At 39.9% G+C, this 14,584-nt stretch overlaps 1 protein-coding gene across 5 annotated transcripts in view; it reads right to left on the bottom strand.

The window, feature by feature from the left end:
- pak5 (p21 protein (Cdc42/Rac)-activated kinase 5) overlaps positions 1–14,584 on the bottom strand; it is a 76,213-nt gene that overhangs the window by 45,316 nt on the left and 16,313 nt on the right. Inside the window, exon 1 of one of the 5 annotated variants that reach the window (XM_065963436.1) lies at positions 4,786–5,150. The exons of 1 other annotated variant lie outside the window; for it this stretch is intronic. In XM_065963436.1, coding sequence (XP_065819508.1) covers positions 4,786–4,840 — 55 coding nt within the window. In that variant the 5' untranslated portion in view covers positions 4,841–5,150. Of the gene's footprint in view, positions 1–4,785; positions 5,151–14,584 lie in introns of those variants that run through there. 3 more of the 5 variants (XM_065963437.1, XM_020632407.2, XM_020632408.2) reach the window with 3 other exon arrangements.

The following is a 14,584-nucleotide window of genomic DNA, read 5'->3' as shown; positions in this document are numbered from 1 at the left end:
AACAGGAAAGATGGAGCGATAGTTTGATGGGAGGGAGAGAGAGAGCGAGAGAGAGAGACAGTGTGGGGCGGAAGATAAGAACAGAAGCACAAGCAAGCTAGAGAGGTTCAAGAGAGAGAGAGAGAGAAATGGATGGAGGAGGAAACGAGGGGAGGAGGAAGAAGCAAAAATGTAAAGAGTCATGCAGAGAGTGGAAACTGAGAGGGCTTAAGGCTTTTGTGATGCATAGTGCAGCACTATTATAGCACAAAATGTTATTATGCAGCACACTGCTGCCTTTAGAAAGCTCAATACGGGATCAAAAAGGTGTTAAATCATAGATAGAAACCTCATCCCACAGGCATGTTTACACAACTCTGCCCTCTAACCTGCATTCACTGTTAGCCTTGGTTTACACTGTAAAGATTTACTGCATCACAACAAATATAATCCATCTTTGTTGGTAAAAACAGAAAAAGGGGGATGTTTTCTGAACAATCAAAGAACAAATGTATATTAATGATCTCAATTCTTGAATGCAAACATTGAGATACAGTATATCTTTGTATTTCAAAAGTGTGAGTCATGTTTTAGTCATGAGAAAACAACCTCATAGATTATGCATCCTACACCAAAAACTTCCACAGCAGGATGTTGAGCTATATTCCTAAAGGGCAAAACAGTGTCTCATAGAGAATGCTTTATGCAACTATTGTATTAGAGCCCCCTACTAGTCACAGAGTTTAAAATACAGCTGTGTATTTTGGTGAAGCAAGCCTTGAAAATTTCAATGTATCCATTTTTTTTTTTAGATCAGCATTTCCAACAAAACCTCAAATAAAGCTGCCGTTTTGGGCAATGACACCAATGACTAATATTATTGGTTCACGGTCCTCAACATTAAATGATTGGTTTCTTTCTTATACTTTACAAAAGTGTTGAAAAACGTCAAAGAAAAATAAACTTCTAATTACTTATTCTCATTTTGATCCACGGTCATAGTTCTAAAACTCCTGAAAGGAATCCCTGAAAACAAACACAACAAATAAAAAAATAAAAATCTACATCTTATCCACTTAAAGCTTAGCAATGACACTCTAATGCAGACATGTCAGCAACTCTTTCCACTTTTGGCTGATGTCCACTGAAGCCTCCACAGATCGACCCAAGGTTTCTGACCTTGTTACTATTTTCAGCGTGTGTACACAAAGTGGCCTCTGCCTGATGAAACACTGACCTATAGGCATTTAACTGATTACAAATGACATTCACAAAATAAAAGCATACAAAGACAATGCTAAGGATGAAGCTGGAAAAAGAATCCCTGGAGACAAATGGTCTGACAGAAGGCAATACTCAAATATTTTGTAAATATCGTCTGTAAAGTTGCCTTTTCCAGTCACAGCAGTGACAGGCAGTGACTAAGAGGGACGGGTCGCCGTCTTGCACTGAATCATCAGCTGACACATGCAGCCGCTGAAGGATTTGAAAATTACCTTTAAGCCAAAACCTAAAAAAAAAGTGTCATTGAATTTATTTTATACCCTTACCAGTTCTCATTTTCTAACAAACTATTTTAAAACATGAAAAAGTTCATTTTGTCAAAAAGTTCAGTGTGACATTAAAAAAAAAATCTTCCTAATCTGCAAATAACTACAGTATATGCAATACTGGAGTTGAAAGCTTGAATGGCAACATTACCAAAGGAAGACAGGTTTTGGTCAAAAGCCAGTTAGGTTCAGCTCAAAAGTAGAGATTTCCTAACTAAACCTTTGTTTTATGATGAACAAAAATGTTTTGGGGCACCATCTTTCTTAGTGGAGCTGGAAACCCCTGCCCTGGATTGAATGCATCGGGAATGAGTTATTAATCTAGTCAGGCTTGAATTGTCTATAAGGCCGAGCTCAACTGCTGTGAGACACAAGAACACGTGCACACAAATACACAAAGCAAATAAAGGTGCCTGATCATGCCCTTACATAGCCCAAAAACTTCCTCCTCTAGAGCTTTTAGCAGAGACCCTCTCACAAAACAGGGTTTGGACTGAGATGTACTTGAATGTAGAGACCCCTCTGGGAAATGCGTGCATGAACAGGCTAATAAACTACTTACTGCACAACTCCTGCCTGCAAAATATGCTCTTGAACTGTAATTTATGGTCAGATTGTAAAGCACTTTGGGAAGTTTCAGACTAATGCTTGCAAGGTTATTCTGCCAAAGAGTAACAATCTGCCAAGAGTGCACCTTGTAATATATCGCAGAGATTATGAAACTCCATTAATCTAGGTGTGTGAGACTGGAATGAGCTGTGACTGTGTGTGTGTGTGTGTGTGTGTGTGTGTGTGTGTGTGTGTGTGTGTGTGTGTGTGTGTGTGTGTGTATGTGTGTGTGTGTGTGTGTGTGTGTGTGTGTGTGTGTGTGTGTGTGTGCGCGTGTGTGAGTGTTCTACATTTATTTCAGCGCTTAAATTACAAAATATTTTTGTGCCTTACAAATATCTTTGAAATCTAGAGCAATATAATGTATATTAAAGCTAGAGTCACATTCATTCATTGCTTGAATAGAAGCCTTACATAACACAAGTAGGCTACACACCACACATGATAGATTTAACCTAATGCGCACACACGCAACAGAAAGATGCTCAGTCGTGCAGAGACACTCAAAGTAAATTATACAACAGTTTGCACAGACCAAGAATTAACACATTCTTGGAGTGCTGATACAGAGAGAAACAGCACTGAGTCTTATAGCTATCACCCTGCCTCAGGTGTTCTGAATACTGTTTATTAACATTACAGCAAACATTAGTCCAATTCAGACTGACGTCTCAAGTGCAATATTTACGACCCTGTGACGCCTGCCTTCAATATGAATATCGCGGCAGCATAATGGGGGGGGGGACAACGACATGATTCTCTCTCTCTTCCGGCTCCGTCTCCGTAACAGAGACGTTACATGGGCCAGACTGGATCAGCGGAGCCAGCAGGCGAGAAAAGCATTCTGTGTGTGTGCGCATGTCTGACTGTGTGTGTATATGTGTAGCTCATGCTGTGCCGTGTTCTCTTTCAATGTGAATACACAGACTACCAACGTTACACTGTTGAAGAAACAATATGAATCTGAAGGTGTAATGACAGCAGAGCAGTTAGTATGAAAAGGGCTAGTGTTGGTCTTGATCATCAAGATGTACCTCATATCACACAAGTGGCATGATAAATAAAAAGCTACTGATAAATGTACAAAATATAAAAGTTGCTGGTGTGCTAAAACAAGCAGAAACACAAAATATCAAGTGTGTATTTATGTTGTGAGGCAACAGTCCAGCTCCAGTGAGGTTGCAAACCTAGTTTTTAGAGTCAAATGAATGATCAACTAAACCAGAAATAATCTGTAGTTGCATATTACTGTTGTTTAAAAGCGATATCGCACTCCAGGTCATCCTGTCGTACTGAGTACTGTAACACATGGCTTTGATAATTTAACAGCCATGCTGATATTCAGTAGACCTCTTCTGTGATATTGCCTAACTAACTAATTTACTGTATGTATGTAATGTATATTTATGCTCTGTTCATTTTTTAGCCCTTTAAAACCCTGAATTTATACCCCTAAATAACATGTTTTTTTCCCCCCCCAAACATCCCTATAGTTTAAAATGCGGCCTCCCAGCAAAAGATTTTCACATGATTGTACTTTTCTAACTGGAATGAGAATAAACATCTTGAATGTTATTGCTTTAATGTGGCAAGCATTCATAAGAGCAAACACTCCACATACACACTCAAAGATACTCAAAGAAGACTAGTCCAGAGATCCTGACTCCCAGGCTGATTTGTCTCTAAACCATCTGTCACCATCTGAGCCTCCACAGGCGTTTCCCCTTTTGTACAACACCATCTGAACATACACACAGACTTAAACAGGAAACAAGGACCTTATGCATGCGAGTGTTGGTGTTTGTCAATACACTGTGTCTATTTTTGGTTCCTGCAGTGCATGTTAACAGTCTGCTGCAGCATGATGTATTCATGTGTTTTCATCACACCACATTCATTTTGTATTCCTCAGATTGTAATTCAGAGTCATAAATTGGTATTGAGTTGCAGATCACTCACTTTCACTCGCGCATAAATATGCTAATTCATTTCATACATAATTGATAATGCTACATGAAAAAGGACACATGTTCCTTCAGATAAACAAGATGAGGGAGGGGCAATGTTTCCTGCTTCAGTCACCACTGAGGGGGAGATGAGGAGTTCTACATTTAAAAAGAAGGTCAAACGTGAGAAAGCCTTATGGTACACTTTCGTTTAGGATAGCATCCTTTTCCTGGTGTACATGAATGCAGCTGTACTTGATTAGAGTGAGAGAAAACAGGCACAGAGTAAAGTCAAATGTGCAAATCACAAATTTCTTGGTTCAAGTCCTTGGTCATGCCCTGCTTTGTTGTTCAATTCTGTCCCATTTTCATCCACTTGTCCTCTCCAGATCTTGCTACTTGAGGTGATTTAATTTGCTCAGAAACTTTCCGCCCACACATTTCACCTTTTATTCCCCCGAGATTTATTTGTAGAACAGTAAACGGCATCAACTGAATGAGAAGCTTTTCATCATTTGCAGTGTTTGGAAACATTGCTGAGGAGTTTGTAGCATCCCTCATTGAAATCATGTTTCAAGACTGGTAATCAAGAATCCACAGGATGTTAAATTATAGCTTTGACGAAGAATATATTTCATCCAAGTACGCTTACATTTATAATTCCACCCACATGAAAATACCCATTACATCACTGCTCTTACCTGGCCAAAAATGCACAGTTTCTTTCAGAAAATCAAAGTGCTCTGGATAAGCCATCGTGAGGACAATCAGAACCTCATCAAAGTCAAATTTCACTCCAATAAATCCATTATGCTCAATTGTCTTTCAAAAAAACATGAAAAATGTAATCCCATGCTCGAACCGTGGATGTTAATTTTGAGCAAATGATTTCCAAAGAGGAGAGACACTTCAGTGAAGTTATCAGATTGACCAATCTGGGTAGATCATGGACCCTTTGCAGCCCCAGGAGTTTCTTCTACTACTACTACTGCTAGTCTGCTGCTGATGCAGTGACTCTTCCTGCCTGCACGCTCTGATAACTCCCAATGTGAGACGCACAGGGCACAAAAAAGTGCCTACGCCAGCAGCCTGGACCAAGGCATGGCCAGACAGCTTAAGCCCGGACCCATCCCATTTCACTTTCATTGTTCTCTAACTGAGTTTGATTGGCCACATCCCAAACTGAGCAACCCTCTGACCTTTACTGTCCTCCCACTTGTCCATCTGTCAACACAACCACAAAAGCAACAAAAAGTCTAAGTGTCTTCTGTGGCCACACAATCCACAGGACAGTGTTTGTGTCCTGGCTGCCCTGTCACACACACACACACACACACACACACACACACACACACACACACACACACACAAAGCGGCTCCCACTGATGCCAGCATGTGTGGATATCAACTTTGGTGTCAAGTGCAGCACCACCAGGCGCCCTATCGCTGCCTCTTTCACAGGGAGGAAAAAAAGATAGTGTGACGGAGTACATAAGATGGAAGAAAAGGGAAACAAACAGCTGGTGCAGTCAGCGGCTGTGACAGAGCCGTGGCCATTTGCAGATGCTAAGGGGACATTCAGCGGTGGCAGCCAGGGACAGGCCCTGTACTGAGGGCAAACACACACAAACACACACACAACACACACACACAAGCAGCGGCAGGCTGTCAGGATTACATGAGACTTAGAGAGAGAGAAGCAAGTGTGTTGGTAGGTAGAGGGTACAAGGAAATGTTCACCTCTGCAAGCAGCAGCACAAATAACAACATTTTCACAGACTTGTCTGCCAGAGGTGTCACTGGCATTGAATAATTTTATTATTCTCTAAAAAATATTTTTGTATTATAGTTTCAGCAGTCCAAACAATTAGCTTGATAACTAAACAAAGAGTGACTTCACACTGACATATACAGTAAGACCATTAGTAAGTATAGACATACAAGACAAACAACACAAGCACACGCTATGTTTAGGAAAACATCCTGGATTGGGTTTAAATTACTATGTTAGTGACAAAAGTTTAGTAAACATATGTCAGGTTATGTAGTTGACATAAGTTGATTAAACTTAGTAACGTTAGTATGTATTTCATTTACAAGGTGTATAAAACTGGTCTTATTAGCCATCTTCTTGTACTTTAATGTTCAGATAAAGAGGTCTTTGTCCAACATCAACGGTCTTCTTCTTTAGCAGCTACTGGTTATCACCTTTACCATTCATATAACAGAAAAGTAACAGTAATAAGCTTCTAGCATTGTAGACCTAGTTGTTGGGAGGATGTTCTATGAAAACTCAACACTTGTTTATACCCCTTTGAACAATTCTGTCATTATACGAGGATGAGAAGACAGAGATTTCTGGGCACTGACAAAAGCAAAGATCTGACACATCCTGTACGTCTGCTTTTCTGAATGAAACCTGAATAAAGTAGAGCAGACATCTGGATTATAACTACAGAGAGTTTATGCAGCTCGTGCATCATTTATCAGTTCATATTGTATGAAATATTCAGAGTCAAACTAAAACAAACACCGTGATGAAGTGACACAGTCCAGAGAGTCACATTATTGGACAGGTGTTGGCTGTAAGGTATTTTTAATGCCTCGCTTTGAAGGTGATGTAACTTTGTAATGAAGCAGGGTTGTTGTCAAAATCAGTTTGCAAATACAGGGAATGAAACTGTGACTTTGCTAAAGTTTATAAATCATTTAACAACATTTTAACTCGCCTACTTTAAATTGTACAGCCCTGCATTGCAGTGGGGAAACACTGCTATGTATGTAAGTCAAGATATATTTTCGATCGATGTTGAATTAACAACTTGTTGCACCCCTTAAATATTGTGACATCTAAAGGCACATGTGGGTTTGGACCTACTGCATCTTATGAAGTTGATATCAGCCCAGTTTCCCACAGAGCAGCTTTATGAGAAGGCAGAATGTTTTTGATGGTTAAAACACTTGAGCAGCGGACACACCCCTCCACCAGCACTACAGGATATAAATACACATGCCACTTTCAAGGGTCTTATCCAGGCCATCCGTATTTCTCTCTCTCTCTCTCTCTCTCTCTCTCTCTCTCTCTCTCGCTCTCTCTCTCTCTCTCTCTCTCTCTGTGTCAAACACAAGCACACATGCAGATGGGTAATGTAAGCACTATGGAGGTGGGAAGCTGCAGGGACAGCTCCAGACTAAAAAGAGAAAGAGACAACTAGAATTATGGCAGCGGAGGCTGATTTGGTTATGCTAAGTACCCCACTCTTTAAAAGCATCAATGCAGCACATTGCACACAGCTAATGGGCGGCTTCATCATAACTGTCACAAGATGAATGCTTGTTAGGGAGATAAACGATAATTCCTGCAAAGTGTTTAAGTGCAAAGTGCAGGCTGTTACTCTTTGGTGGAGCAATGCATGGCAAATTTTATTGCAAAAGAATATATGAAAGGGAACTACCCAGTTCAGTCACTGCCTTTAGCTCTCACTGATCGTTCACTAAAGTGAAAAGTGAAAGGATCCGCTGAAGTTTTCGCTATCTCCTCATATGCTAACTAACATAAGGGATACATTCAGCAAAGAGGGGAGACTATGGGAGGTACTGAGAGATCAGGTGAGTTATCTAAATGAGATCTCTGCAGACCTGAGGACAGAGCAGCGTGTGTCACTGTCTGAGGAAGAGCGTGTGTATCCGGGCAGGTGTGTGTGTCCTGGTTTTTAAGGCTGAATCAAGCGAACCAGAGCTGAAGAAAGAATCTGATTCACTGGAAAATTCATAGTGTTTTTAATATTTTTTTTCTACAAAGCAACAATGCAAAGAACTCATATTTATATATATGAAAATTATATACATTTGCTTATATGGCCTTAACACTTTGATACATCCTGTCTCTTGTGGGGACTCTAAAGTAGTACACCTGAGGTCCATCAATCCGTATGAATCAGTCCCAAACAAAAGCAGATAAAGCCACGCTCTTATTCTGCACAACAGAGCCTTTACACTGATGAAGACTGAAGAAGAATCATTTCTCAGTCCAGCTACAAACACTACGGAGGACGTGAAAAGAAGACTGTGCCATATGGTGTTAGTTTCAGTGCTCCAGGGTTAACATCTGTATGCAGACTGAATCCACATCCAGACTGAAGAGACAAACGTTTCTTCTATAAAAACAGAGAGCAGTCTTTTCATAGTCCTGCCATTTCAATGAGAAGCAGTCAGACATAAAGAGAATGACTGGCATCACTGCAGGGCACTCTGTGACTATGTTTATGTTAGCATCTGAGAGTGTGTGTCCGTGTCTGTCTGTCTGTGTGTGTGTGTGTGTGTCTGTGTGTCTGTGTGTGTGTCTGTCTGTCTGTGTGTGTGTGTGTGTGTGTGTGTGTGTGTGTGTGTGTGTGTCCGTGTCTGTCTGTCTGTGTGTGTGTGTGTGTGTGTGTCCCCGTGTCTGTCTGTGTGTGTGTGTGTGTGTGTGTGTGTGTGTGTGTCTGTCTGTCTGTGTGTGTGTGTGTGTGTGTGTGTCTGTCCGTGTGTGTCAGTGTCTGTCTGTCTGCGTGTGTGTGTGTGTGTGTGTGTGTGTGTGTGTGTGTGTGTGTGTGTGTCTGTGTCTGTCTGTGTGTGTCCGTGTCTGTCTGTCTGTGTGTGTGTGTGTGTGTGTCTGTGTGTGTGTGTGTGTGTCTGTGTCTGTGTGTGTCCGTGGGTGTGTGTGTCCATGGGTGTGTGTGTGTGTGTGTGTGTGTGTGTGTGTGTGTGTGCGCGTGTGCCCATGTGTGAGTGTGTGTGTGTGTGTCCGTGTGTGTGAATAAGTGTGGTCACCTGCTGATGCACAGTGAGCCACAACTGTAGCAGATACAGTTTTAGAACGTCAGATCAGTGAAGACACTGAACACAAAGTGGTGGCAGATTAGGTGTGATTATAGACTGTGTGTTTACACAGGAGCCTACAACATGTCACCTGATGAAATACTTTCTTTTTAAATTAAAGCTCAGACAATCCTTAGTTGTAGAAGGTTTCCTGTTTGTTCCTGATGCACTGCACTGTATTGACTTAAAGTGTTAAAGTAAACACTCCTCTCTGTTAGGCTTCACTACGTTTGATTGTTTGCCTCAGTGATATGAGTATCATGTTAGGCTGCACAATGACTGACATTGTGTTTTGATGATTCTCCATTAAAACTGCTCCTGACTCTGAAGACCCAGCAGGAACCAGGTCAGTAACCTGAGAGGAACTTCAGGTCAAGATGTTTAAACTTATAAAAAAAATAAACTTTATTATAAATGGGATAATATTTGGCTAAAATGTGAACATTCTTTAAATTTAAAAAATGCATACGAGTATTTTTTTAACAGCCGAAATGCGTTTATGTCAATGTGTAGCTGGTCTTCATAATGAATTAGAATAAAGTAGTTGACGTCATGTTAAATAATAGTTTATAAATCCAACAAATAAATACATTCTTGAATTTTCAAGCAAGTTTTAAATTGTTTTACCCAATTTTCAAGTCATTGAATCTTTTTTTACTTTGTACTTACAAAACCCTCGCTGATTGGGTCTGTGTCACACTGAAGGACCCCCTACCAAAACTACCAAAAAAGGAAGATATCCCTGTCATAGCAGCATCGTAGAATAATCTGATAGTAAATCTTTTGACATCAGAATATTTTTTCTTTGACTCCGAAATCCTGGAAACCCTGATAACTCTGATGACTGGAATACTGTACATCGTGTAATAACACTTGATTTGGGAAACTGGCAAAGACACAAGTGTCAGTTTTGGGGCAGAGAATTAAATTGGACCCTCTTTGTGAACAAAGCCTGTTATGTGTTCTCTTACAGTATCTTATCATTAATCAAATAATTAATTAAATTCCCTTTCAAAATGATTAACAGTGCATTCATTCATTTAAATGTTAAAAACATGTTTAGACATCCACTACAATAAATGTAACCAACTCTATTAAAAGAATAAAAGAATAATTTACATTGTTTTTAATGGTTTCCATTTTAAAAAGGTCATTAACCCTTTGTGACCTAAGAAGTAACCCCAGCCTTTAGGTCCTGACCCTTAAAATCTCTGTAGTCTACCTCCTGCTGCTTGATCTACGGACTAAAGGCACTCTGTTCTTTGAAAGCTTCCTCCTTTCCACTCCATTATCTACACAAGCATGTTAAACCCTCATTTTAATCGTTTATTATTGATAGCTCTGCAGGAAGTCTTCCCTCCTGGTGTGATGGGGGAATGGTTAAGGCTGAGATGTAAAAGAAGTAGGTGAGGGTAGAAGCAGACACTGCAAGCAGAGCGCCGGCATGCTCAACTCAAAAACTCCTCAGCGGCAATCGGTGCTAACTCAAAAGGAACACTAAAGCAGAAAATGTCAGCACTCGCAATAAAGTATATAACTTCTCATGATGAAGACGAACAGCAGCTGGAGGACATGATTGTCAGCGTTTCAAAGACAGCAGAAGCAGAAAGTGCAGACTGGCAGCCTTTGACGGAGCGTTAGCCAGGTTTACCTGTACAGTAGGATGAACTGTAGTGTATGAATGTTCTTCAGCTGAGACAGCTGAGGAAAGGTGGATGTTATATGGATGAGTCAGCATGTTTAATTTATGACAGTAAGTGTGATGATTAAAAAAGGATGTTTGTTTTAGCCTGTGTAACAGTGGCTCAAATCAAACAAAAAAGTACACCTGCGAAGAATACAAAGAAGAAATCCTTCCTGCATCTAATCCCATCTCCCCCTATTCCATTTTTCTTTTGTAACATAAAAATGAGTAAGCTCTTTTACATTTTGGCTAACATTAGCTTCATGCCTTTGATGAAAATCCTAGACTTTATAAAAAAAGAGGAGATAAAGCCACTGTGATGTCACCTATTGGTTTTTAAACGGCTGTTTCAGAGCCTCTTTTTTTGGCGTAATGGTCGTGATTATCTTGAATTTTTGGAACCAGAAGTGACCATATTTTGACAAGAGGTGGAGCTGGTGAGTAGTGATGGCTTTGTAAACCTTAACTTATCGACGTTATAGAGAATTAAACTCCTAGTCATATTCATTCATATGTGGAAATGATGAAAATTAACAAGAAAACATTTTTTTGTTTCTAAATGAGGGTTTCTTAAGCTGCACCATTTGAAGGCTGGAGAAACTGAATTCGTCTACATGAGGAAATAAACACAGTCAGCAGTCCTACAAAACAATGTAATCACCTAGAGTTTCTTTGGAATAGCTTGTAGAATATTTACAATTGTTTTGTTGCATGCTTTGTATATTTTAGAAAAGGCATCAGGTTGGGATTGAATGTTTCAAGATGTCTTGTCTTTGTATGATAACCATGTAAAATTAATTTAAAGATGCTATTGAAGGCTACAAAATAACTTGAAGATTGAGACTTTCAACTTTATTAGCTCTTGCCTGAATGTAGTAACTTTTAACATTAGAAGGGGAACAAACTTAGTTTGACTTAATGCTACCTTTAGCAGGTTAACAGGTTTGACTGCATCTTCACTAACCCACATCCTGTTACAGAAACATCCAGAACAGGCTACCAGACAGTGAGAAAAAGCTTCACAGTGGATTTGTTATTGTTAAGTAAACCAAAATCTCCCTAGCTAACAAAATGTCCCGCTCCTCGTCAGTGGGGCTGGAGAAGCTAATTAGCTGTTCATTCCAACATTTGCACCTTATTTCAGCCCAGTCAAATAAACACAATTGAGAAATGCAAATCTTGACTAAACTGCCAATCGCTGTTCTGTACGCTAAGAAAAGCAATGAAATAGCCTTTAAGTGCAGGGGTATAATGAACGGTCAAATAATAAGAAATACATCTCTTCATTCCTCTGCAAGTTGACCGCTTTCTTGTCTAACTAATCCCTGTGAAACACCAGGACAGCATCCATACGTGAGCCCAGTATACCCGGGGTCACAGCTTTGTTAAAGCTGTGGCAAGGCCTGCTGTTTATGAGCTGAATGACATGACTCTGACATCTTATCAATCCTTCACAATTCAAGCCAAGGACGCAGAGAAAAACGTCAGCTTTGACGGATGATGCAGCCTGGGATTTCTGACAGAACAGCAGAGGACTGTCCAGTTTACACCCCCGCTTTGAGCCACTTGTAGTGCGACTACAAAGTGGCATTTAATTCATTTAATCCTCAGAAAGCCACACACATGCAGCGCAGAATACCCTTTGTGACCTCGTTTTGAAAGATCATGTGACCATTCGCTTTTGAATTAAAAAGGAAAGAAAACCATGAAATAAAAGACAATAGAAAATCTTGATGCTTATTTTGAAACAATTTGCAGCTCCGTGTGCAATACCTCAACTGTTACATGACTAACACACACATATATAAACCATTTGATGTTAAATGGTTTGATGAAATGATTTACATACACGCTTTAATCACATGCAACCTTCTGGTGAAACAATCAAACCGATTTCAGGAAGAAGAATTGAAGTTCAGCCTTGAATGTCGTAAATTTTAAGGTTACCTCTCCAAATAAAAGTAATGCCGATTGATAGCGCTTCCTTTTATTTTTCTAAAACAACAAACACAAAAAGACACAATACAGGGGGTTATCTTGACTACACAGCCCTGTGTGACTCACATCTCCACCATTAGCCCACACATGGGAGGGGAAAGATAAGTCTAACCTACAAACAGAGTAGTGATACTTATAAAACATTGATCAGACCACTACTACAGTCTGTGGACCAATCATGGCCCTCTCCCCCCTCCACTATCTGTCCTCTCTGTTCGAGGCTTACATCCCACTGCCTCCGCTTCCACCCCACTTGTCTTTAGCTGTGGATGGTGGATGGAAGCTTATACCTGTTGACCTACATTACACTGTCTCAGCCTGAGCAGAGGGAGTTACATCTATCCTGTTGAGAGCATAGTAATGTATGGGAGACATGCCATCCTTTTAATGGACTAACAAGAAGCTTTTGGTAGCAAGCAGGCAGTCGTGCTTTTTACTTCAAGACATGAAGCAACTAAAATTGAAAAAAAGCTGAATTTTAGGTGCTTTAAAATAAGCCATGTTTGTGTTTGTCAGAATAAACAAAAAAGATATTCAGAATGAGCCTCTTTTTGGACATATTTGCACTCTGACACTTTTCTTTCCTTAGTGTTGATATTTGCAAAGCCCCTCATGCTTTTAACATAAAGCAGCAAACACTGCAGCGCACATGTAAGATGGTTGTTGCCATGGAAATCTGTGTCAAAAACATTGATTGGACATCACCAAGGCTTGTGTAGTGGTGTGATAAACAGGGTATTGTACTTCTGAAAAGAGTTTTATCTGGATGTTAACAGGCTTTTATTGTGAAGGTTAGCAGTGTTTAACCTGTATTCAAGTTTTGTAAACTGCCTTCAGGAATTGCTGTCAGTGAGTTTATAGTAGGGTACGTTAATGTTTGACACCTCAGAGCAAATTGTTGTGCTTTTATGACATTCTGCACTTTCTGCTCCTCTTGTTACCTTTAACCCCTCTTTTCTTTTACTCTGCGATTTCTTTTAGAAAAGTGTGGAGAGCGCATGCATGCAACAATAAAGCCAGTGTGTGTTTTCTTTCTCTGCGACTACAGTCAATGTTGCAGGTTGGATAATCAAAGGCAATTTGGAGAAGTGTGTCTGTGTCTTTAAAACTGCAGCCAGACTTCTGAAACCATTTTTCTTTTAGTTAATATCTTAATTAGAACTTTTTGGTTAGATTGGAACAGGAATTCAGACAGCTTACCAAGACACTAAAGGTAGCTATGTGCAGAATGCCACCCTATTAAAAGTCCCCAGTAAAAGTAATAAAAGCTAATAAAAGAGACAAACAGTTATGTAGGTGTTTGAATCTAAGAGCAAAGCATGCAGCAAATCTTCAATAGTGAGTAAAGATCCAAATGATTACATTGTCGGCATTAGATTCTAATAAATACTCTTCAATATTTGTAGATGAGCTTGCAGAACTTTACTCGACAGCAGCAGTGGTGTGCCAGCAGACTTTGCTCAGCAACCTAAATATGTTGACTTGTGTCTCACTCTCTTCCATGAGGGGAATCATCTCCTGAATGTGTGTGAACACAAGTCCAGAGCCATTCATGGACAAGAAGTCAATGCTTGCTGCTTTCAGCTTGTTACAAACAATGATCCCTGCAGGCTCCTTCTGTTGTCCAATATAACTATATGAGAATGATACTGCAAGAAGTGTTTGAACAGTGCAAATACAAATAAACAGCAAATGTTCAGACAACAAGGCTTGGAAAAATAAATCTATGTATCTATGTACAGAGAATGAAATATGTACGTCATGAAGAAATAGTGTATAAAACATTTGTTTCAGTGGAAATGTTGAAAAAGGCAAATGATAATCATCAATATTAACAAATGGCGGTCAGTCGCAGCAAGTATCAGCTCTTTATTGATCTACAAAGCAGTAATGTAAAACAGGCACCAGCCCAAATAATAATGCAGTCTTTCAGTCCAGACTCCAAACTAAGTCACAAACTC

Source organism: Labrus bergylta, chromosome 15 (assembly GCF_963930695.1).
Source record: "Labrus bergylta chromosome 15, fLabBer1.1, whole genome shotgun sequence".
Classification (NCBI taxonomy): domain Eukaryota; kingdom Metazoa; phylum Chordata; class Actinopteri; order Labriformes; family Labridae; genus Labrus; species Labrus bergylta.
The sequence above is the reverse complement of the archived record's forward strand: the minus strand, read 5'-3'. Positions and strand labels throughout refer to the sequence as shown.